General features: G+C 40.4%; 1 protein-coding gene across 3 annotated transcripts in view; it reads left to right on the top strand.

Moving 5' to 3' along the window:
• The window catches only part of sdk1b (sidekick cell adhesion molecule 1b), a 413,277-nt gene that overhangs the window by 372,485 nt on the left and 15,044 nt on the right, over window positions 1-25,748 (top strand). For all 3 annotated transcript variants that reach the window (XM_036137444.1, XM_036137445.1, XM_036137446.1), the window contains 6 exons: window positions 2,060-2,251; window positions 13,116-13,237; window positions 13,327-13,439; window positions 18,466-18,616; window positions 23,023-23,263; window positions 23,568-23,683. In XM_036137444.1, coding sequence (XP_035993337.1) covers window positions 2,060-2,251; window positions 13,116-13,237; window positions 13,327-13,439; window positions 18,466-18,616; window positions 23,023-23,263; window positions 23,568-23,683 — 935 coding nt within the window. The remainder of the gene's footprint in view (window positions 1-2,059; window positions 2,252-13,115; window positions 13,238-13,326; window positions 13,440-18,465; window positions 18,617-23,022; window positions 23,264-23,567; window positions 23,684-25,748) is intronic.

Here is a 25,748-nt window from a genome sequence, read left to right as displayed (position 1 = left end):
TTATGTGTGTTAAGTGAGCGTCTTCATGCTGGTACAGCACCGCGTCCGACGTTCACGGTAGCAGAGGTTTTACAGTCTGCTTACGCACTCGAACGAGTGGGAAAATGGGCGTTCAATCAAGGTCACCTTGCACATTTACTCTGTTCCCCTCAACCTGCTTTTCAACCAGAACCTGGTGAGCCCAGAGATAGATGAGGGACCGTTTGCTCTCCTCGGGGCTTTCCACACAAGTGGCCTCGTCACACACACATCTGAGGGTGGTGGAGTGTGATGCATGACTGTGAAGATGCAAAGGGACAGACAGGGATTTCGACTCTACTTACTCCTCCCACACTCCCTCCTCCTGTTTGGCTGTAATCCTCTCATTACACAGCACCTCGCAAACGTGTTCACGCCCCTTAAACTTTGTCTTATTTTGTCATCTTATAATGTATTTTATTGGGATATTAAGTGACAGACCAACACAAAGTAGTGCATGACTGTGAAGTGGAGGGAATATGTTGCATGTTCTTCAGCCGTGTTTACAAATAGAAAATATAAAAATGGTGTTCTGAACATTTAGCCCCTTGCACTCTGATACCCCTAAATATAAACTAGTCCACCCAAATGCCTTCAGAAGTCGCCTATTTAATAATTAAAGTCTCCCTGTGTGGAATTTAATCTCAGTATGAATGATGCTGGTTTGTTAGAGAACATTAGAGCAGTGTTTTTCAACCACTGTGTCGCGACACACCAGTGTGTCAGGTGTGCCGTGGAAAATTATCCAATTTCACCTAATTGGTCTAAAAAGATTTTTTGAAAACTTTTTATTTGAAAGAAGAAATATAAAAGATTATAAAAATAAATTTTTGTTTATTTGATTCCTATTCAAGACACTTTGATAAGAATGACTATATTGTTAATATAGGCGGCTACAGAGTATCGTTTGTTTAATATTTTTGGTTGGTGGTGTGCCTCGTGATTTTTTTCAATGAAAAAAAATGTACATTGGCTCAAATTTTTTTGAAAAACTCTGCATTGGAGAAGAAACAATATCATGGAGGCCAAGCAACACAGCAGTCGAGTCAGGCATAAAGTTGTGTAGAATTAAATGCAGGGTTAGGTTATAAAACTACATTCCAACGACATAAACATCGCACCTAAACTGACAGCCTAGACAAGGAGAGCATTATTTTGGAGGACCAGCACAGACCCACAGCTCAGGTGGAAGAATCTGTTTATACAAAAATTATGAATTAAGAACTCCACTAATCTGGATCTTTATGGATGAGTGTTCAAAGAAAGTCTTAAAGTAGCAATAAGTAAAATATTTACTGTAAATTAACCAAAATTTACTTTTTTTTTTTTTTTTTTTTTTTTTTTTTTGCTATATTTTAATCATGTAAAGCACTTTGCATTGTCTTTGTACTGAATTGTGCTATATAAATAAATTTGCCTTGCCTTTGCCTTGCCAAAAAAAAAAAAAACTGTCCTCTCCATTAACAATGTCTTAGTCACATTTTTCTCGTTTCAAATGTAGAAGTACGATGCGGAACGACTTCAGCACACTGTGTAGCCTGTATTTACTTCCTGGTTCCTGAGCCAATCATATGAGAGTTCCAAGGGTATATTTGATTCCTCTAGGTGTGTCGAATCAGGTCAACGTCTAAAACACGCAGAAGACTGTGGCCCTTAATGACTGACTTTGGAGCCCACTGGTTTAGGTCACAGTGTATTCATGTGTTAGAGTGGCTCAGTTAAAGTCCAGATGTTAATCCAAATGAAAATCTGTGACAAGGAAATTAAAATGATCCTCTCCAATCATCCAATCTGACTAAGCATGTGCAAAGAAGAATGGTTGTATATGTCAAGATATCCAAAGCTGGTACATACAGTGTCCCAAACTGCTTGCTTGTAATTTCAGCAAAATTTAGGCAAAATACAAATTCATGCAATACTTGATTTGTATCATGAAATTAGATTCCAGGGCTGCATTGGTGTTTTTACCTATAGGGGACTTCTCATGTCTTTATGCACCTTTTTTCCCCACGGCATGCTTCTTACCACCCCCCCTCTGCAGGTTACATGCTGTGGTGGGAGGCGCCCAGTGTAAAGTCAAGCCGAGTGGATCGCTCCCTGTCCAACTCCACCCTTCAGTACCAGCTGACGGGCCTCACCTCCACCACTGCGTACACAATTCAGGTGGCAGCGCGGACGGGGGCAGGACAGGGCGTGGTCGCGTCCGCCACCATCTCCACCGGAGTCCCACCAGGTGCGGTAACTAAACAAGCGAATGTGCGCGAGCCTGTGGAAGTGGATGTTGGAAGCTGTTTTCCTGTCGTGAGCCTGTGCTCGCCTGGCAAAGTAAATGTGAGTGATGAGCCCTAATGAAGCCGTTGTCGTTCTTCAGGCTGATAAGTGGCTGTTTCTGCGCCTCCATGAATCATCACCCACACTGCCGACACATGCTTTCACATTCTCACTCACAGACAAAAGTCTGCCATCCACCGCAACTCGGGGAGCGCCTCAGTCGAATGTCGTGTTGGTGTTTGTATACCATGTGCAGAAATCGCTTTTGTGTGCCTGACAAGTTCATGTGATTGCCCAAGTTGCAGTCGTCATTAGAGCTGATTAACTGCAGAGAGAAAGATGCAGCAATTTACTGGGCTGGGCATGAGACAATCAGACAAAGGCTAAAAAGGAGCAAAGGGACGCAGAGACATAACATGCAAGTCAATGCAATTTTCTAAGAACAGAAGACCAAAGTCTGTGACAAATGGACTGGGTGGCAGCGGTGAAGAATGGGTGGGGGGGAGGGGGGGGGAGGCTGGGGCTCATACAAGCACGGATTTTGTCCCAACATTTTCTAATGACTAATTTATGAGTAAAAGCAGAAAAAGTGAAAGCAAGATGGATACAGACAGTTCTTAGATTCAGACGTTATTGATTAATTCATGAAAGCAAAAGAAAGAGGGAGAAGCGCGAAGGATGGAAGATTAGGGAAAAGGACTAAGGAATGGAGAGAGAGAGAGAGAGAGAGAGAGAGAGAGAGAGAGAGAGAGGTGGGGACGATCCACCATAGAGCCCACTCTGGTTTACTTATTCATGAATTCATGGAGTTGAGAGAGTTTTGTCATCTATCCAAGCCAGGCAGCTGATATCAACATTTTCAGATTATAACATTTACAAGTTCGCTGCGCGCATTTGCAGAAGACCGGTGACGTTCTCTGGTGGTACACACTAAATAGTGATCGGGTAAGAAGTTTACATTTACTCGTCATATGTGTTTACATCTGTTTGAAGTGTCAACATCAGTAGTTTTAGAAACAGCAATTAGGCGCACAGAAAGTTTGACTTTAAAGTGGATTTTCTCTGATCCCCACAATATTACATACAGGCTCAAATATAAGCATAGACCCTAAAATATTTGGTTTAATGACCTTTTGCTTGTTACAGAGAAACCACACATGAACATCATGAAGCTTCTGGCAGGATTCTGACTAATTCTCTCTTCATTTAAATTGGGTGGTATCCCAGACTCAGACCCCACTCTTAATCACTGTCCACAAATGTTCTTTATTTATTCTAAAACCTTTTTTTGATTTGAGTTTGAAATCTTTTTCCTGCTGAAAAACACAATTATGACTAAGATTGAATGTGTGTTGGAATTCAGGGGAACATTGTGCAATGCTCCAGTGCCTCTGACAATGCAACAGACCCTCGGCATGACGCTACCACCACCCTCCTTGACACAAAATGGGTGGAACTTCGGCTTAAATTAACAGCTGAACTGTTGAAACCTGGAATCATTTGCGAGTACCAACAGGATAAAAATCCCAAACAATTTACGCAGTGAATTAATGCTCGAGTTGTTGCTACCACCTTGCTTCACAGTTGCTGGTGTATTCTTAGGGGATGAATGCATCTCCTTTGCTTCACCAAACATTTTCTCATTATGGCCAACTAGCTCGATCTTTGTCATGCCAGACCATAAAACCTTTCTCCAGAAGGTGTCTGGTTTGTCCATCCAGCTGTAAATAAAAGTTTAATAACTGAGGTGATTCATTTTGCAGCCATTTTTTCTTGAACTTCCTCAGTTTCCATCTTATGGGTTGAATCTTTGCGGTTCTGGACCTCTTAACCAATTGTGTGATGTCGGACGGGCACAGTTGGGTATTCCAACAGAAAATCAAAAACTGGGTTTGGGAAGGAATAAACAGGCTAATGTCGATCTTCAGAAATGACCTCAACCCTATCGGAAACATTTGAGCTATTCTTAAAAGCCACAGCTGTACCAAGAAGGTCATCAGGTTAAATAAATTTTTTCCATTGAGCCACAAGAGTCCAATAGCCAGCTTAGTGATGCCCACAAAAAAAACATGCAGGTTTTTTGCAAAGTGCAACTTGGTAATGAACTTTTGAGAAAATATCAGTTTCTTTGATTAGGCCTGTAAGCGTTTTAGAGGGGACCTATTATGCAAATTTTATTTTTGCATGTGTTTTGTACTTCCATTTCAATTCAATTCAATTCAATTTTATTTATATAGCGCCAAATCATGAAACATGTCATCTCAAGGCACTTTACAAAGTCAAGTTCAATCATATTATACAGATTGGGTCAGATTATACAGATTGGTCAAAAATGTCCTATATAAGGGAACCAGATGATTGCATCAAAGTCCCGACAAGCAGCATTCACTCCTGGGGAACCGTAGAGCTACAGGGAGAGTCGTCTGCATTGTACATGGCTTTGCAGCAATCCCTCATACTGAGCAAGCATGAAGCGACAGTAAGAAGAAAAACTCCCCATTAACGGGAAGGAAAACCTCCGGCAGAACCAGAACCGGGCTCAGTATGAACGGTCATCTGCCTCGACCGACTGGGGTTACAGAAGACAGATTTGAGTCTCTAATGCGTCTAGAAACAGTTCAAGCTCTAAAATAAAACATCCTGCTGTTTTTTGGCAATAAATAAATGTTTTGTTGATGTGTGGAAAACAAACTGTTTCAAAAACCTCCCGATTATTACATCCCAATCGTCGTGCACGACCCTTCATCTAGTCCAGCCCATGCAGAGCTCTTCCCACTTCATCAGCTGGTTTTACCCCTGTATGCGCTGTACAGTGGCTCTTCGGCATGAACATAATTTGTCATATAGCACAAGCTAACGCTAACAATAGGCAACTGATGGCCCTGTGTCCATTTAGAAACTTACCGTTCAGAAACCACTTGTTGCATCCTTGCTGGACGTGCAGGAGGCTCCACTTTTTCTGGGTCTGACTCAGGGTCAAAGGTGTATAGTTGTACCATTGGGCATCTCTTTGCAGCCATTTTCAGGTGTTGCATAAAAGTGACAGCGCCCTAAAAACAGCTTGTTCTGAAAGAAGCTCAAAATAGGCAAAAATGAGGAGGTGAGAGGGATTTTGTGCAAAAAAAAAATTAATGAACATGTTTTTATAGCCTATTGATCCACACTAACTTATAAGGAAGCACAGTAGGTCTCCTTCAATGAAAATGCCCAATAAATTCTTGCCTTTTATAATGAAAAATTGTTCCAGATGTATGGTGTATAATCAGTCCATGTTGAAAAAAAGAACGACTCAAGTGGATCATTAAAAGGCCATAATTAACACGATGTCCAAGTTAATGATGACTGCATGTGTTCTTCTGATTAAAACTGTTGAGAATTGAGACTAAATTGAACCTGAGATACGCCGTTTGATTGTACGAGTGGCCCTAATAGATTTGTTAATGTCATGTTCAACAACGATGGCACTTGTAAGACCTCAGCCGAAAACACTGGATTACAGTAAATCTTCAGAAGTCAAGTGTTAACCAAACACATCACAGAAAAGTTGCTCTCCTGTCTTCACTGAGTCGGAGCTGGGCGGCTGAGAGCAATGCAAATTGTGTTGATTGTCATTTTTATTGACAGAAGCAAGCTGTCAAGTATTTGATTCATTAGCACAAGATTTTAAAAGCTGTTGTCATACATGGCGCTTGCATGACTAATGCCAATTTAATTCAGCAGCTGTCAGATGTCTGCGCGGGGGACCTGCTGTAAACTGCGTGTGGCATTTGAAAGGTTGACGTCTCCAAACCACCTTTTTATAGGAATATTTAGCTGCGGTTGAATTGTGCATACAAAACAGATTATTATTGCTCTACGAATTATTCAAGGTTTTAAAAAGCATGCCATGGAGAAAATAATTGCTCCCATGTTTTTGTTGTGCTGCCCCAGCCTCGGTGTGGCTTGCCGTTTTAAATGTGACAGAAGCAGCTATTCAGTGTGCGCCGGTGGTTTTTTATCAGCGAGATGTCAGCGAACAAGTCGGTGTTACAGGAGCGAGGCTATTGTCAGATTTTTCTTTACACTGTTGGCTAAATCTGTTTGCAATTATTCTCTCCTCCTGTTATTGATACCCTGAAGCTTGGCGTTCAGGTGTTTACTATTTGTCTACTGGGGATAGCAGGTGTTGCTTAATTATGTTTCCTGACAGCTAGTCCAAAAAGGAAGCTTTTCGGATTCTGTGTATATTGTGTTATTGTTTTTTTTTTTTAATGCCATATATGAAAAAATAAATGTAGCAGAGTGTTTTAATCTTTGTCTATGCTCTGTCTACGAAAGGATCTGGTGTGCCCCCCTTGGTAAATATGTGGAGAAAAAAATAAAATGATTTGTTTTTAATGTCACTACATAATCTGATTTTGAAAGTGTTGAAAAACTACAACCTTTAATTAGTGTACATTTGTTGCATAGAAGGGAAAAACATCCAATGTCAAGAATTTTTTTATCAGAATTACTGGTGGCACGATTGTTAGTTCAACTGCTATCAATACTTTGAACGAGCTGTTTTTAAATAGGTCAGCACTTCACAGGGTTGGAGCGTACAGACATGATGACCCATTTTCACAACCATATAAAATTATTGCTGAGGTATTTTTATTTAATTGCTTTAGTTCTTGTTTCAAAATGTCATCTTTTAAAAAGTCATCTTTCGTTTCATAATGGTGTTTCGCCAAATGGCCTTGTTATTTCATAATGACACTTTTCAGCAGCGTCTCTTCGCCTGCCAATCAAGAGAAACAGGGCAGGACGAGCAGCATGATTGGCTGCTTCTTTACCCAGACCAAAGCAATCCAACACAGAGTTTCAAGTCAGGCCTGAAGGTCCCGATTCAGGGCTGCATCCTTGGAAGGACCCGGTCTTTGTGGGCTGGGCCCTTCAATGACCGCGAAAAAGAGAAAATAGGAAGAGTTCGGCTTATGAATTGGGATCAGGACGGTCTAGCCTCCACTGGTTGTCACCGCCCTTACTTTAGTAACACTAAAGTAAGTGAGTAACTAAGTGTTACTTTAAAGTAACACTTAGTTACTCACTTACTTAATTTAGTGTTCCTAAAGTAAGGGCTAAGCTGCTGTGAAGCCAAACAAATGGAGCCCAAATGTTAATCCTGCTGTGTCCTCTGAAAATAACTTCAGTCTTTTGTTTAAAATGCTGTTTTATCATCTTTCATTTTATTCTCATTCATCGGCCAAAGGTTTATTTTTATGTTGAAATATACCACAAAAAAAAAAATTCAGTGACAACAAATATTTGTGTAATTTATTAGTAAAACTATGTCCAACTTAAACTCGAACCCTATAACTTTGAGCAAAGCTTAAATCAATGTATTTGTAGAGAATAGTAATAATGAAATAACTAAACATTGACGTTTGAAATCTGAATATTTCTCGTTGCGTTTTAAAATCAAGCGATATGTCAACAGACCGAGCAGATATTTCGAGTTAACATGGCTAACTTCTCACCTAAAACCTGTTTTAAGGTTGCTTTTATGTCACAGAAAGAGTAATATATCCAACTTTGCTTTTTCCGGTTAAAACATTCTCTTCAATCCACAATGACACATTCGTCGGCCACATGTATAGCCTCCGTCGTCCGATCTAACATTATCGGTCTTTAAATACGGCCTTCGAAGTATGCAACCCAGGACACACTCTATAGTAAGCTGTTTATGGAGCCACCAGGAAAAATTAATCACTTTTTAAGGACCCGCCTGTGATGGTGCAGGTCCAACCCACTGACACTGACTGTCAGGCCAAGTGATTCTGCTGAAAAGGGCCATTATGAAATAAAAAGGCCATTGGGGGAAACACCATTATGAAATGAATGACATTTTGAAATAAAAACTGCTGGAATTAAATAAGAATGCCTCAATAACAATTCATTTTATTGTGTAAAAAATTATGTGAAATACATTTTTATGTTATCATGCACATTTTTTAAGAAGAAGTCAAAATATTTCATAATAATGAGATGATAATTTTATATGCATTCAGTTATTTCACAATTTTACTGTCGCTTTGTATATTTATCTCTTAGTCAAGCAGATAATTATTTCATAATGTATTATTTATTTATTTTATTTTGAGCACTTTGGCGTTCCATATTTAAGAAGGTTCCCAGGACCTTTAAAAGCAAAACAGGTCCACAGCATTACAGGTCCTCCACTGTACTTAATGCATATTAGGTCCTCTTCTTCATATTTATAGGTATGTTTCACACCCACCTGAAGTTGTTGTTGTGGAAAGGTTAAATCATATCTCATATGACTAAATCACACAGTTCAAGTTCATGTTCGCGCATAGTAGCATAGAAAACTTTTTTCTCATCGCCATTCCTCCTCGTACCGTCCTGCTCACTGCCAGTGATGGCACTAAAAACTTCGGCCATCATCCGGCCCGGTTGCCAATCATATTTATACTCCAGAGAAACAAAAACCCATGGGTTACTAATTAGGAGCTGCTAGAAGCTGCTGGTGTTCTTCCAAAGGAAACTTGTTAGTCATCTCAGACCTCAGATCTGAAGAGAAGAGCGCATAAGAGATCCTTCTCTCTGAATGCTCAAGACTTGTGAAATGTTATAGGAGATGAGTGAACACTTCTCTATTGGTAAAAAAGCTCTGCAAAATATTACCATCAGTGGTAGGATTGCCAACAACTTTGCCACCAGAGAACTCTTCACTCTGCTGAATAAATGTACCCAGATTCTAGTTTTTTTCTAAAATGTTCAATGTGAGATAATCCTTCTGCAGTAAATGGCGAATTTAAGATTTTTCACACATTATTACCAGGGGTTGAAAACATGTTTGTTCCCGTCTGTACATTCAGCTGATTTGCTTGCTGTTGTTTCTGTGCGATAGAGTTTGGTCCAGAGTTATCAGGTAGAGGAGGGAGCTGGTTATCATTTCCCTGTGAAGCCTTTTGTATTTCAGCTCCTCATTTCTCTCCCCTGACACAGCTGGTCACCCAAACTGCCTGCTTCCTGCCTCTTATTATTCCCATGGAGATGGAACAAAGTCAGAATAAGAATGGGTCAAACGTAATTTCACAGCTTTGCTGCCTATTCAGACATTTACAGGCGTTAAATGGAACATAGTGGACGATGCATTTATTCCCCATCGCCCTCACTGCTCTTCAGATTTATCTTTCTCTGTATTGTATCGTCGACCTTGGGGGGAAAAAAAAAAAAAGAAATAAATGGTTCTGACAGAGCAGAAATATATAGACACTGTAGCACAAGTGCAAATGCTTAACTTAAAATTAACTTTCTATATTTATATTTCCTATGCCAGAAGAGGGACTCATTTAAAAGAAAAAGTGCTAGTGGCAATTTTCTGTCTTTCCTGCTTCTTCAAGCCTTTTTATACTTGACCTATAATTGAGGACAATATTTCCTGTCTTTGCCTTTTATCAGTCTTAGTAAAACTCTATTAGAGATAAGAAGTGTTCCAGTTCTCGCAAATGTTTTCTAAGTAATAGATATTATGATATAATCAAACTAATAAAATTAATTATACAAAGATACTCATTGTCGTTAAAATTGATACAAACTGACCCAATCGCATTTGCCCGTGTTGTCACACTTCTTTGGGCAGCAACATCAGAGACACTCAGCCTCTTCCCAACCCTGCAGCCGCTCACTTAATCAAAACAAGGAGCTGCTGCTGGAGGTTTTAAACTCTGCTAACCTGGCCTAAAAAAATCCAAATCTCTTTAGATTTCCTGCTATGATTTAGTAGTCCAAGCAGAAGGATGTTGAAGCTACAAGTGCATAAGTCAAAATGTTTGGTCGTTAGGTGTATTAACCCACACAATTCACTAAACGGTCCTCCAGTATACTACAAAAATGGCCGAACAACGGAACATTCAGTTTACGGGTATTTCTGCAAGCCAAAGCCCTGCAGCAAACAAAAATACGCGAGAAGGAACAGAGACTCTGATGATGTCAGACTATTTAGGTTCTGATTGGTCATCCGATCTGTCAGTATCTGTTGGTGTTATTACTCGAACGGCGCATGTGTAAATGGGAACGTTCAGTGCTTTCAGGACTGCCCTCTGGTGGTCAGGAGGAATGAAATAGAACCATTTGGTTGTAATGGGTTTTTTTTCTTTTAGTATACAATGATACTTTATTTGTCCTTCCCTAGTAAAACTTAGTTGTATACACTGCAAATTGACAGGCAAATGGAAGCAATTATAATTAAGTGAAATAAGTTCACAACTGAATCAAAGTTACATACTTACACAAAAGATATTAACATTTATCTTGTCTAAACAAAGTGACCTTTTTAGAACCTAAATTTTGGCTACTTATTGGTTTTGCCCTAATTAAGACAGTTAACACGTTGTCATACTGCAATTTATCATATTTCTTTTAATCTTAACCCTGTAAGGTATCGTAAATTTAGCATTTTTCTTAGCATTGGCATCAACTTTGAAACAGTACCTTGGTTCTGGCAACAGTTTACTGTGTTTATACGGTAAATGGTTTTGTACCTCAGCAAAAAAAAAGAAGTCTCTGCAAAAAATATTTTTGAAGTTAATTTCTTTGAATGCACCCTGCTGAAATAATTTGTCATGCTGTGATGGTTCTGTCCTTTTCTTCTTGAGCAAAACGCTGGACTCTGTAAATAAAAGGTGTTTTGAATCTTTTATGCAACAGTACCAAAAAGCAGAGGTGTTTTTCTTCTCAACGTATCTGTGAGCGCCTATTGAAATGTTAGAATTGCAGTACACAGACTTCTCTTTTCATAAATAACATTATTATGAAGGCAATACAGCCACAGGTTTTGGTCCACTGATATTTTATATGCCTGTAAAAGTATATAAACTTCATAAATGGAAAGGATAATGGCAATATTTTTCATGACTTTCTTTGCAGCTTTGAGTAAACACTGCAGGTGCATCTCGAAGCATCCTTGGAAAGTAAATTTACTTCAGTAATCCACTTCAAAAAGTAAAGCTGAGAAAGATTTACAAAGAGGAATGTTTTTCAAGCAGGCGTTTTTCTTAATTTTGATGAGTATGACTTACAGTTAAGTAAAACCCAAAATTGAGTTTCTCAGATGTGAGAAAACCAATAAAAAAAGGATTTTTACCAGAAATGTATAACGTAGCCTTAAAAATCACAAAGACTACTAGGAAACCTACCAAGTTTTCCAACAAGCAGCATAAAATAAAATCTCCCAACAATTAAGGGAAGCCAAGCACATTTAGGCTGTAATGAATTATACTAAGATCTTCTTATCAATTATAATAAGAAGTTGTGTGGAAGGAAAAACTGTAGTAAAATATTGCATTGTTGCATTGAGATAATTGTTCAGGGAGAGATTCAGAACTGCAGTCACTGCTTTACAGCCACCACATACAGACGTGTTCATTACATACGCTGCAAATGTCATATTCCTGGTGTTAAGCCACTCCTGCACCAGACACATCAAACGCAGCTTATGTGGGCTTAGGAGAAAAAGTGCTGGACTGGAACCTCCTGGTAAGTTTTACATTTCATGTTGTAATCAAGATCCCAGAGTCGCAGTGAGGCAAAGAATCTAAGTTGCTTCAGGTCAAACGTGAAGTTTCCGCAATGACTGATGACTCGGGGAGCCATGTTGGTCCACCGTGTTTTTTTCAACTCCAGGTCGTCTAAGTAGGAAATTTTGCGTTTTTAACTCTGCAGGACAGCTTTATGGAGATGTCGATTTCATCCTCTAGATCAGTGGTTCCTAGGGGACCCCTGATCTGCATGTTTTAGGTGTCTGCTTGCTTAAATGAGTGAATGATTAAAAAAAAAACAGCACTTGATGGCTTTAGAGGAGGTCATGCATGTGAATCATGTGAGCTGGAACAGAGACACATCTAAAACACGCAGGACGTGAGTCCCTGAGGATCAGGGCTGGGAACCACTGCTCTTGGTTTTTTTTTCTGACAGTTAAGGTGGTTCAGGTGTCTGATGATAATGCCTCCTGACGCCTCCCTGGGGAGGTTTTTCAGGCAAGAATGGTGATCCTAAGGTGCTCAGGAAGCATAGGTTCTTTTAACATCAAGGGAACCTGGAATCCCCACAACCTGATCTCAGATAAGTGGAAGACAGTGGATGGATAAAACCGGCACCTGTTCTGTCCCTAACCTGGTTTAATGGCAGCGGTGTTACTGTGCTTGATTTGCTGGGACACCCGTCTGACCTAAACCCCACAGGGAATCTTCAAGGTAGATGAGAGACACCGGGCCCCATCATGTATGCGTGGCTTACTAGGAGCTGAGTATAAGCGGGAAGCAGGCAGGAAATGTATTGAAAAACCAAGTTGAATGTATAAAAAACTAGAAACATCATGAAGAGCAATAGTAACTAAACATAACAAGAATATGAACATCAAATAAACACAACATGCAAAGCCAAATAACTCAAACCAAATCAGGAAAACTTGTTATTTCAAATAAAGCGGGATGTAAATCCAACACAAGGGCCCTTGGATCACCAGAGTAAAACAGGATGAAAATGAACACATGTGATACCTAAATTACAAAACAAAGGTATCAACAACCACAAAGTATTAAAAATGTTTTTTTTTTTTACTGGTCGTATGTGATATTAAAACTTTCTAAGACACTAAATTGTCGGCTTTCTTTAGCTGTAAGCCGCAATCATCAACATAAAAATAGTCAAATGAATTACATCACTCTGTGTGTAATGGCTGCATATAATTTGTGAATTTTACTTTGTTATTTGAGTCATTTAAGTAAATAAGCTACTCAAAGCTGTTCTTATCTGTTGTGTCTCCTCTGCTATGCTTGCAGAGCTTCCCGGGGCTCCTTCCAACCTCGTCATCTCTAACATCAGTCCCCGAACAGCGATGCTCAGGTTCCGCCCTGGTGCTGACGGCAAGACCGCAATTTCCAGATGGATCGTCGAAGGACAGGTGCGTCTGCGCTGAGAGCGCACTTTAGTGGTTGGCGGCCAAACACAGCAGGAGGAGACCTGCTCTGCAACATGCTCCCTGTTTAACAGGTGGTGAAGGAGGACGGGAAGGAGGAGGCATGGAGGGTCGTTTACCAGAAAGACAACGAGCCGGACGCAGACACGCTGGAGATCCCCAGCCTAACTCCCTTCACTCGGTACAGGTGAGCAGCAAACACGCTCAGCGGCACATTTGAGCGCTATCGCACACTCACACATCACCGTACGCACACCGGCTTACACAAATCTCAGTCTTCGGCAGTTTCTGCGGTATCGCGAGGCTCAGGTGAAGTTCGATAAATCACGCGGGCGCACGGAGAGACAGTTCCATCTGAGACTTTTCTGTTTGTCAGCACCTTCACAGCTGCAGCATGCAGATCCTTATTACCCTCCTGCAAACTAGCTGCAGCAGAGGGGAGGGGGGGGAGGCAGAGGGATGAGGGCCGGGGACGGCAACGTTGATGAGAAAGTTGGAAGGGCAGCAGAAAGCATTAAACTGGAGAACGAGCAAAGAATGAGAGACAAGGGGAACAGAGGAGAGAGGTGGGGGTTTGTATCAGGAATCCGTTATTTAGAAGCAGCTCTTCTTCATTGTCTTTGTCAATCTGCAGTCTCTGGATGTCTCCTGATCTCTTCTGATCCTGATATCTACGATTCAGATGCAGTCTAGAAAAGCATTGCATTTAATTGTCCTGTTGTCTAAAAATACATCCATCTGTCTGTTTGCACTGCAAAAAGGCAACTAAAAGTAAGTAAAAATATCTTGAAATTAGTGTATTTTTCCTTGATTTGAGTAGCTAAATAAGACTATTTGCCAATGGAATGAGTATTATTACCCCTAAAATAAGATGATGGGGATGAATTGTTCCTATTTTAAGTGCAAAAATCTTATACCATTGGCAAATAATCTTATTTACCTGCTCTAATCAAGGAAAATTACTCTTATTTCAAGAAAATTTCACTTACTTTTTGTAGTGGTTTGCTCATAGTTCATTGTTCATCAGCCCCTCCTGCCATCCATTAATATGTACATCATCCCTCTATCACTGAGGACTGTAGAAACATGTCAAACGTCTGTGATGAACCTTTTTCTCGTTTGAATATTTGCTGAAATGATCCTCGAACTGTAGAAAAATGTGTAAATTTGACGAATCCATGTGTAAAAAAAACCCTGAATATCCCTGTTTTGGTGTGTTGTGGGATTTTGCACATATCCACGCAGCGCAGAGCCACCGGGCTCATGTTGTCACAGGCAGAGCCGCTGGGATGTCAGACGAAGCATTGAACTTGTCTGTATTTCTCGTCTCTCTTTGCATCCCGCTCTCAGTTTTCCCCCAGTCGCAGGGATACCAACTCATAGATGTAGTCTCTCTACAAACTCTGCCAAGCGCACATTTTATCAGTCGCAGCCACACCGACGCACGGCTGCATTTAGAAACAACAAAAGAATCAAATGCTCTCTCATGGATGTGTTTCTGTTGACAAGTCTACATGTTTAGATATCGGCGTTTTACTGACTCGCTCGCTGTTTTCAGACAACTGAAAAACTCCTCAGCTGTTGATCATCACTATACAATAATGTGGCACAGTTTGGCACTTTGCCTAACATTTGACATTTTTAAAATGGGGCTGTGCTGGCACTGATCTTGTCAGTCAGGTAGGGGACATTTTCTGACTCTTTTAGCAAGCACTAAACCATGACGGCACACAGTTCACTTCATAAATGGGGAAAAAAAAGATCTCAATAAATCATGTGTTTTTGGGTTTTTTTTCACCGGAAATCACTGGAATTCATTTGAGATCCTATATATAGTTTCAGGGGTCTTAAATTAGAGAATATTTAATTATTTGATCAGTTCATGAGCTGCTGATGCTAACTGACCTGCATAAATTTAATAATAATAATAATAATAATAATAATAATATATAATTGCGTCATGGCTGCAGATAGATCGATTGCAAAAACACATTTGCTAAAAGGGTTGTGATTAAGATTTCACAAGAAAGCAGACGGCTTGTGTATCGTTTTATCGCAGCAGATTAAACCCAGCACTTCTAATAGAACAACGGCTTTAAAACCTACACGACCTGATGACATAAACCAAGGGTCTCCAAGCCTGGTCCCCACTGTCCTGCATGACGTTTCCCTGACTCCACACACCTGAATTAAAACAGTGGGTGATTAACAGCCCTTGATTCTGCTCAGGAAGTCATGCAATCATTTGATTCAGGTGAGGTGCTGCAGAGAAATCTAAGGACCAGGGACCTCAATATTTAAACCACCAACTCACTGCTAATAAAGTTTTTCCTTTTCATGTGCAACACAGTCTGGAACTGCAAAGACCATCTATGTTGTGGCAGTTTGACCCTAATCGGGTGTGAAGGGTATTCGTTGACCTGTCTGCAGGCAAAAATCTGAGTTATTGACCAGATGAAGTGGAAGCATTGGGCAAAACAGGATGCTAATCTGAAGTGATGCAACAGTAATCTGCAGGGATATGTTCAAGGTTTCTGGACCTTTAAATAAATGGATGGATGGATGGATGGATGTAAGGATGGATGAATGAATGTAAGGATGGATGGGTTGATGGATGGATGGATGGATGAATGAATGTAAGGATGGATGGATGGATGAATGAATGGATGGATGGATGGATGGATGGATGGATGGATGGATGGATGGATGGATGGATGGATGTAAGGATGGATGAATGAATGTAAGGATGGATGGGTTGATAGATGGATGGATGGATGAATGGATGGATGGATGGATGGATGGATGGATGGATGGATGGATGGATGGATGGATGAATGAATGAATGTAAGGATGGATGGATGGATGGATGGATGGATGGATGGATGGGTTGATGGATGGATGGATGGATGGATGGATGGGTTGATGGATGGATGGATGGATGGATGGATTAAAGTCTGGATTCAAGTGTGTTACTTCTTTTGTGAATATGTTGTTCAGGTAGCGTGATATGCTTGTGACAAAGACATCAGTAAACTCTCTACTGTCCTGCTTGACATGAGCTACATACAGGATATCTTTACATGCTTGGCAGGTATCGAATGCCTAAGTATCTATCTTATGCGGAGAAGCATCTTGATTCCAGTTTTTAAAGCATGTAATAAGATACGTCCCTGTGAGAATGAATCACTTACTGTTACAAGTACTTCAAGCCCACCTGAAAGGGTCATGGTTAGTTTCAGGGAGAAGAGCAAGGCCTTTCACTACTACTAAGAAGAAGTTGCACTGCAAAAACGGATGTAAAAAGGTGAAATGTTCTTAAAATCAGTGTATTTATCCTTGATTTGGGCAGGTAAATAAGATTATCTGCCAATGGAGTGAGTATTTTGACCCCTAAAATAATATAATTAGATATACTGCACTTGAAATAAGATGATGGAGATAAAGTGTTCAAAAATTGTTCAAAATAAAAGTGCAAAAATCTTATTCCATTGGCAAATCATCTTATTTACCTGCTCAAATCAAGGGCAAATACACTAATTTTAAGAACATTTTACTTATTTCTAGTTCCATTTTTTCAGTGTGTTTTTCTCCTGCTGGCTTTAAGAAGACTTTTATTTATCTTATGGCCTCTTTTGATTGGTTGAGTGTAGCCTTTGTTAGATATCGGAAGGTTCATTTAATCACCTGTCAGTTTTCAGTAACGGCGACGGTGAAGGTTTTACTGACCACATTTATTAGATGAATCGGGGTCGGGATCAAAAATCTGTGACAGACCCTGGTGCAAGAAGGCAGTCGGTGCAAACAAGAGAAAGAAACGTGAGCATGCAAATCTTTTCTGCACTGATTTTGGATGCATAAGTGCCTCGTATAGTTTCAGTCGATTACTATTTGCATTTTCTTTCGTGAAGGAAAAAAAAACTCTCCTTAACCTGCATACTTTGTGCACAATTAATCATTTAAACTTAATATACCGGTAAGTCATTTATCGATAGCTAACCCTGTACATTTAGCATTTTTAGGTGCATCACTGAGTTTGCTACAGATTAGCAGTGTGCACATCAATAACCAATTTGAGAATATCTCTGCTTTTCTTCTTTATTTACTCATTGTTACTTCAAAGTCGATAAAATATGTCTTGGTATTGATAATGTGCAGGGCCGGCCCCAGGTTAAATGGGGCCTTAAGCATAAGTTAATGTTGCAGCCCACCAGGCCCCCACAGCACCACCCTTCCATTGTTAAAATTGTTTGAACATTGTGCATTCAAGACATGTTTTACTGCTAATCAGCAGGGCATCATTGAATTTCTGAAACCTGATGTATGACAATCAGATAAATAAATTTGCTTTGATAAGTAGAGGTTGTGAAAAAGTTTGTTAGAAGGATAACTCTGTGAGTAAATTGTGGAGATTAAGATATTCTTCTGATTTAATTATTTTCTCATGCAGTCAAATTTGTACCCATGTAACTAAACTGTACCTTATCAGTTTATTTTTCTTGGTACTTAAATATTTTCTTAAATTATGGAGATACACACGCATACCAGTCTCAGGATTGATTTAATTTTACAACATTTTCTGAATACTTTGTGTTACTTTACAGTTTCTTTTCATTGTGGTTTTCATCTCGGTTTGGAGTTGATGAGTCAACAAAAAAGGAGAAAAGAATATGAAACCTGATCTTATGAAATAACTCTTAACTTTCTAACCACATTTCTTACAGTGAAAATCTTTTTTTTAACTATAGCATTGAAATATTTTAAATTCTTTGTGGTCAAATCGGATACCAAGTGAAACATGGTTGGCATGAAACCCCTCGTACCACATTTCAGTTTTTTGTTTTTTTTTACATGTAAACTGTTGTGTTTAGTTTGTGCTTTAGTTCCTATGCTCCACTTATCTGGAACAAACTTCCAGGAAACTGTAAAAATGCTAAAAGCCCGAGTTCCTTTAAATCAAGATTAAAAACACATTTGTTTAGGACTGCCATTGTCTGTTTTACTGAAACATCATTAGTTCAACTTTGTAGTCCAACTGTTTTCAATATTTGCTTTTAGTTTCTATTCTCCCATGTTCTATTTTGTTTCTACATTTTATCCCTACTTGGTTTTATTCAGTTTTTTCCTGTATTTTAATCATGTAAAGCACTTTGCATTGTCTCTGCACTGAAATGTGCTATACAAATAAATTTGCCTTGCCTTTTCATGCTCTCCAGGTTCAGGATGCAGCAGGTGAACATCGTCGGCTCCAGTCCGATGAGCGCCCCCTCCAGGCTGATTCAAACACTACAGGCTGCCCCTGACACGCACCCCTCCAATCTAAGCCTCGTGTCTGCGACACAGACCAGCCTACGTTTTAGCTGGAAGGTACCAAGACACACACACACACACACACACACACACACAAAAAAAAAAACGCATGCTTCACTCTGTAAAACCATTAACCTTTATTCTTCTCCTTTACACTCATTTAAGCGGTGCTAATTTGACTGGGAGTTCTTTTGTTTCTTTGCGGACCCGTTTGGTGTTTTTGCATCTCGTTTTATTTATTTATTTTTTTTTTTCTTTTCTTCCATTGGTGCTTGTGTGTTTGCTCACTCAGCAGCAGGACTGAACAGGTTGAGCGGCTGACAGCCTGTAATCATTGTCTCTCCTGGTTATCGTTGCTCGCACTAATCTGTCACATTTCACATTCACCACTTTGGGCCGCTACCAGCACAAACTGCTATGTAATGTTCTCCCAAGTCTTTCCTTTTCTTTGGTTTTCTTCCCTCTCTCTTTCCCTCCAATCCCTCGTTCACTCCCACCGTTCCCCTCTTCTATTATAACGTAAATGGAGAGCGGAGTATTTTTCCATTTAAGAGTTGGAATGAGAAAAAGAGCCTGTCAAATCAGACACAGACACTGAGACACTATAGGCTACAAGTGCGGCATGCTAATGGGATTTCACCTGTATGTTAGCGCCCTGCCTGAGCTATGCTGGTTTTCTGCTGTAATGGGACCATCACAATGGTTTTAGCTAAGGCTATTATTCTAAGCTGCATATTAAGGGTAATAAAACTAATGTGACATTTTGTATTATGGCTCCTAAATGCTAAGCTGTGCTAAATCACCGAGGTATTTAAAACGACTCGATGTCTCAAAGACTTATCCTTTGCACAACATGGGACAACCACTATGTACAGTGTTGGTGAAAATCGTCTGTCAGATTAGGTATAGGCTGTGGACAACACCACGTTAAACTGGCCTTTGCTTTCTGAAGCGATTCATAATTATGCATCATCACGTCGGTCTGAGGTGATGTAGAGCAGCTGAAACGGAAAGAAAATGAGGAGAATAAAGTTTAAAGGTGAAACAGATGGCGATTTTTCAGGTGCATGGTGCAAAAGTTCAAAGTTTTGAAGTTAAATATAATTTATTTTCTTTCCAATACATGCCCTGTTGTGGCCATTTATGCTAAATTTTGTGGATTGTGATTTCTACCAATTTAGTTTTCTTCTTTGGGCAGTTGGAATATATTTAAGTTAGTTTAGAACCAACATTTGTAATCAATTTTTTAATTTGAAAAGTTTTAGATTACGTTGTTAATTGTTAGACCCTCCCATTAATTTGAGTAATTAAGAACACACCGGGTGCTTGGTGCAGAGCTATTGTTTGGTAAATGTCTGGTGTGTAAATGATTTTTTGACCACTTTTAGAGCTTCAAACAGCAAATTGAGATTATTTTTCGTTTTCAACTAAGTTGCAAGACATTTTTTAGTCTTTATTTTGTCTATATTTTTTCAAGAAATAAATCCCATATTTTTACAAATCAATGAAGTCAGAAGTGCGTGCAAATCAAACCACCTGTTACCACCAACGGCCTATGTTGGAATTTTGTTTTTTTGGAACGTGGAAGGCCGCGACATGCCCTTTTAATGGCCCAACGTGCAAAACGAGTCTTCCTCTGTTTGCCACAGTTGCCTCCTTAGGCTGGATTAGTCAGTTTATGAGAAAGAGATTCGAGCCAAATCCTCTGGGCATGTGTGTGGGCGTGATGCGCGTTCTCGTTCACCTGGATACTTTGTTGAGTCTCTGCCATAATCTATGCATTAGCGAGAGAACACGGGCTAACTTCAATATTTATAACTTTCTTACTTCAGAAAACATTACGCCTCTAAACAAAAGACCTGCGCAGTCGCAGTAGCAGATGATTTTCCTCCTCTCCTATGCACGTGCACAACACTGGTGTCATTTTAACTTGTCGCCAGAGGTGGGCAGACTTCTTCAAAAAATCCTGGAACTTACGCTACGCTTCTTTAAGCATGACGAGAATAGTTAGTTTTCTGGTTAATATTCTTTGAGCGGTTTCTTGCATGTGCAGCCCGTTTCAGGTCATTACATTTTTTAATTCTCAGCCAGTGGGATTTACTGTCAGTGTTGGGTCATTTTCATGTTACTGGGTCCAGTCCTGCTTCATCTTTACTCTTTACAGATGCTCTCAGGTATTTAATAAACCCTCAAACACTCTCTGACACGCAATAAAGTTCATGGTGGATTCTATGGTGTGTTGATTCTGATTTTGTTCTGGTCTTCTGATAATTGAGTTTTAGAGTCATCTGTCCAGAACAACATTATTCCACAAGTCCTGGTCTTTGTTTTCTCTGGCAAACATCAGGCTGGTGTTTATATTTTTCTACAGAGAAAATTCCATCCCTGCACACCTTCCGTAAAAGTTAAACTTGATCAATCTCTTCCTGATCATACCACGTTCACATTGGCAGAAGAAATCAGCTTGCTCTTGGTCACCTGGGGACTTTTATGGTTTTTGGAGACTTCTTTTACCATCTTGCAGCCTGCTCCGAGGGTGAACTTGCTTGGCCTTGCAGACCTGGGCATGTTGGCAGTTCTTTTCAATGTTCTCCACTTTTAGACTCTATATATATATATATATATATATATATATATATATATATATATATATATGGTTAAGCCTGAAATAAGGAGGAAGTGTTTCCATTGATGGTGGACTTGCATGCATAAATGTAGTAAGGTCTCCAGGAATATAAGACAAGGGAACCGGTGCCTTACTTACCCAAAATATGGTCTTGCAGGCGTGGAGTCTTATTCTAGTTAGTGACAAGATATTAAGATCTAAATCTCTCAGGGGTTGAATAACTTTTGTGCATAACTTTAGCTGGGTTGTTTTTAAAGGTGCTGCGGAGACAAAGACCAATGGCAAGCATATGAAAATACCCGTCACTCGGTTGTTCTCTGGTGGTGGGTAATATTCAGTTTTGTTTTCTTATCATTATGCCACAATATTTAACTTCAGTCATTGTTTTTTTTTTTTTTTTTTACTTTGTAGCATAAAGATTGTTTGCTTCCCTCTACATTAATCTGTCCAAGGCAAACATATTTTTCCCCACTAACCTTATTCTACTAATGTTATTTCCGACAGTCCACATTTGTTCACATGCACACAGACTCTCTCTCTCCATCGTCTGTCATTGTACCAGTGCCTCCTTACATTTTTGCCCACGAGTTAGCACCAGATTTTAAAACCTGCTAAATATAAATGCAAAAACTGCGGCAGTTTCAGCTTTGCAAAATTGCTTTACATCGCTTTACATTTTCATATCCTCCTCCCATAAGATTTTATTGTTTGGTCATCAGCACATGCTGCGAATTTTACACACCCAAACTGATTGGCTCCTGATATGCAGATCAGCTTTTCACACGCTAATTAGTTCGCACACGTTTCATTACGCGCAAACCTTTTGCATATCAGGCCTTAGGAGCGATGATAAAAAGTTATAATGTCTGCTTTAGAAATAATAGGTTCTTTTTGGATCTGTTGCAATAAAATGCTTTTTTAATTGTTAATATGTGTTAGCCACAGAACGAATTTTGACGTAAAGCTGGGTAACATAGCAATGAAACGTGAAGCAGAACGCATCAGATTTGCTTTTCCCCTCACCCTCTAACTCAGGGGTGTCAAACGCATTTTGGTTTAGGGGCCGCATTCAGCTTAATCTGATCTCAAGAGTACCACACGAGTAAACTCATTGCAAGATTAAATAGAACTAATAAAAGTGGACTTTTTGTTGATTTTTTATATAATACTTTTACTCAGTTAAACATTTACTTAAGTGCATTGTGCATAAGAACTGATCACAGTGATTGTACAATGTTGAAAAACATTTATTCACATTTTTGGAACTTAAAAACACTGTCCTGCATGACAAAATACATCAAACAGATACAAATTAAGAAATTATTTAAAATCAATTTTCCACATCTGAAGCTCAGTGCTACCATCTGCTGATTAAAACAGCGCCCCTCGTGGACAATATAGGAACTGCAGATTTTCAATTAAATGAAATATGTTTGTTTCAATAATTGTTTAATCATTCTCTTCCTTTTATCTCCTCTTTTTTTCACCTTTTGTTTTTTTTCTTCTCGTTCTTCCTTTCCTCTCCTACTTTCCCATTGTAGTGTCCATATCATTTGAGATATTCCCCGCATGAATCATAATAAAACTATTCACATTCATAAATCAAGCGGAGCACTATGGCAAAAGCAGTTCTGCTCCACTTGTGAAAGTCAAATCTGTAGGGCTCTTTTTGGCATTAGGACAACAATGGAAAATAGCCTTTTTTTTTTTTTTTTTTTTTTTTTGAATAATGATAATGCATTTAGCCACCGGGCCGGACTAAATTGTTCGGCGGGCCGGAACCGGTCCGCGGGCCGTATGTTTGCCACCCCTTCTCTAACTCCTGGTTTTCTTTCAGCCTCTCCTAGAGTCCGAGTTCAACAGCAGCCCGGAGACCGTGGGCTACCGGCTCCGTGTGTGGAGGACAGACGGAGACGGGGAAGACAGGACCGAGGACGTAAAGGGCGGGTTCGGAACGTCTGAAGCCACAATAGAGGGGCTAAGTCCCTGGACCCACCATCAGGTTCAGATACAGGCCTTCAACTCCATAGGACCCGGACCGTGGAGCCAAAATGTCGCAGCACGCACCGCCGAATCCGGTACAAACACAGACCTCGTTCTCTCTCCTTTCCAGTTTGCAAGTGTCCAGCAGAGACGAGTGTGATGTATTACTAGCTGGGCATAAGAAGGCAGATGGTTGAGAAATAAAGTGCTACAATTACTTTTCTGTGTCCTTCTCTCATCTTGCCACCTCTCCCTGGCCTTTACTCGCTCCCTCAATTTCACAGAGGGGAAGATTGATGGAGAGAGGGAGATGATTGAGGTAAAATCGAAGATTGGTTCAGAGAGTCAAGTGGCACTGAGCGGCGTGTTTGTGCGCACGTTTCTTTGTCTGTTTTTCAGCTCCGTCTGGTCCTCCAGCGAATGTAACCGCCGAGGCAGTGAGCTCCTCCAGGATCATGCTCACCTGGGCTCCACTTCCTGAGGCACAAAGGAACGGAGTCATTATTGGGTATAAGGTGAATAAAAACTCTCGAGCAGCCACAGAGACACTCAGACCCGCCGTAATGTTCTGACTTGACCCTCTTGGCCCATTATCGCTTCCTTCCAACACATCTCACACACCCATTTCCACACAAACCTTTGCACAGAAGAACCTGATACAAGAGGAGCGTGATGCAATGTCCTGTAACTGTTCCAGTTTGGTCCTCCTCCACTACTGCTTTTAAAAAGCATCCTGTTGCAATGATTAGGTTTAGGTGTGTGCGTGTAATTTAAAGGGGCTTTATTTCTTTGATAACACGTCAGTAGGTGTCAGGTTGTAGGTGAAACATCAATTGGATTATGCCTTTGTTTAAAAAAAACACAGAGGAAATGAATCCGTAGGACCGGCTGGATTTGGAAGAGTCTCTGTAATTTCAAAATAAGAACCGCAGTTTTGGCAAGAAATGAAATGTTTTGTGTCGCAGTCTGAATAGCTTTAGCGTTTAAGCCCAGACTCCCAACCCAGTTAAAGCAGCACATCTTGCAGTCTGCCCTCGTCCCTCATGAGCAATCTGAAGGAAAGCGGTGGAGAAGTGTGTCGCGTCGCGAGCCCAAATGGTTACGTAGCTGACATATTTAGACACGCAGGTCTCTAAGTATGCGCACGCCCGGCAGCATTTTATCTCATTTTCCCCCCATCGGGAGAAAAGATGTTACCGCGTCACCCTCAACATCTATCAAAACAGGAAATGTCAACTGCTCGTACTGCTCAAAAAAATGTGAACATTGTGAAAAAGTGAAAGCGTGAAGGAAAAGTGAAACCTGCATATTATATAGATTGATTAGCCACAGGGAAACCTTTCAAGCCTTTTGCGTTTCAAGGCTTACATATAATTGAAACCCATAATTCAGTGTCTCAGAAGATGATAAAATGATTAGAATATTGTGAAAAGGGGAAATATTGTAGCACCCTAATTAGGTAATTAACTGAAAACACCTGTAAGGTTTACCTGAGCCTGTAAATGCATTGGTCTGGGTCAGTAGGCCGACACAATCCAGGGAAAGACTGTTGACTGGACAGATGTCCAAAAGACGCTCAGTTACACCCTCCACAAGGAGGGTAAGCCACAAAAGGTAATTGCTAAAGAAGCTGGCTGTTCACTGAGCTCTGTATCCAAGCATGTAAGCAGAAAGTTGAGTGGAAGGACAACGGTTTGGTAGTAATAGGAGCATCAGCAGCAGGGATAACTGTGGCCCTTCACAAGGAGTTGGACTGAGACTGTATCTACTACGCACAGACGAACCCTGCACAGGAGCTACAAGCATCTTATGCCGGGCATACACTGCATGATATTTTGAATCGTTGCACTCAGAAACAGCTCATACTGTACGACGAAACCGCACGGTTTAAAAGTTCACTGCTCACGATATCTGTTCTTACTGTGCGGCCCTGACGGTCTGATGCGATCTGACTTCTCACACCGTACGTCTAAAAACCACACGTCGGACTCAGCCCCGTAGAGAGATGGCGCTACTCGGACTCATCTACCCGGAAGCCAAATGTAAACAGTAGAAGAAGAAAAAGGCGGAAGTGTCGATGCTCACTGTTAAATATGAGGCTCACTAGAACGAAACACGCTGCTTTGGACATTCTAAGAGTTGCTCCACCGTAGTTTGACTCCATGTCACACGTACCGCCGCCATCCTTCTCTCCGCTCCTATGTTTTCGTTTGGGAAGACGAAGAAGAATCTACTTGTTTGCACATGCGCAGTGCGCGAGGTCAGGGGAAATCAGCTCATAGACTGGTCGTAACTCCGCTTTAATAGCAGGAGGCGCTCACGATCGCTCACGAGGGCCGACTGAATTTCAATCATGTTTGATTTTCAACCGACCGTCCGATTCCTGATGGGGATGTGGTTGTGAGAGGCGAATCGCCCCTTGTTACCCCCCGTATACTACACGACGCAGGACACACGATCAAGGTGAACCTCGACTTCTCGTACGACTGAAGAATCGGCCTGAAAAGGACAAAAACTCGTACAGTGTATGCCCGGCTTTACCTGGGCTAAGGAGAAAAATGACTGGACTGCTGCTCAATG

Source organism: Fundulus heteroclitus, chromosome 5 (genome assembly GCF_011125445.2).
Source record: "Fundulus heteroclitus isolate FHET01 chromosome 5, MU-UCD_Fhet_4.1, whole genome shotgun sequence".
Classification (NCBI taxonomy): domain Eukaryota; kingdom Metazoa; phylum Chordata; class Actinopteri; order Cyprinodontiformes; family Fundulidae; genus Fundulus; species Fundulus heteroclitus.
The sequence above is the reverse complement of the archived record's forward strand: the minus strand, read 5'-3'. Positions and strand labels throughout refer to the sequence as shown.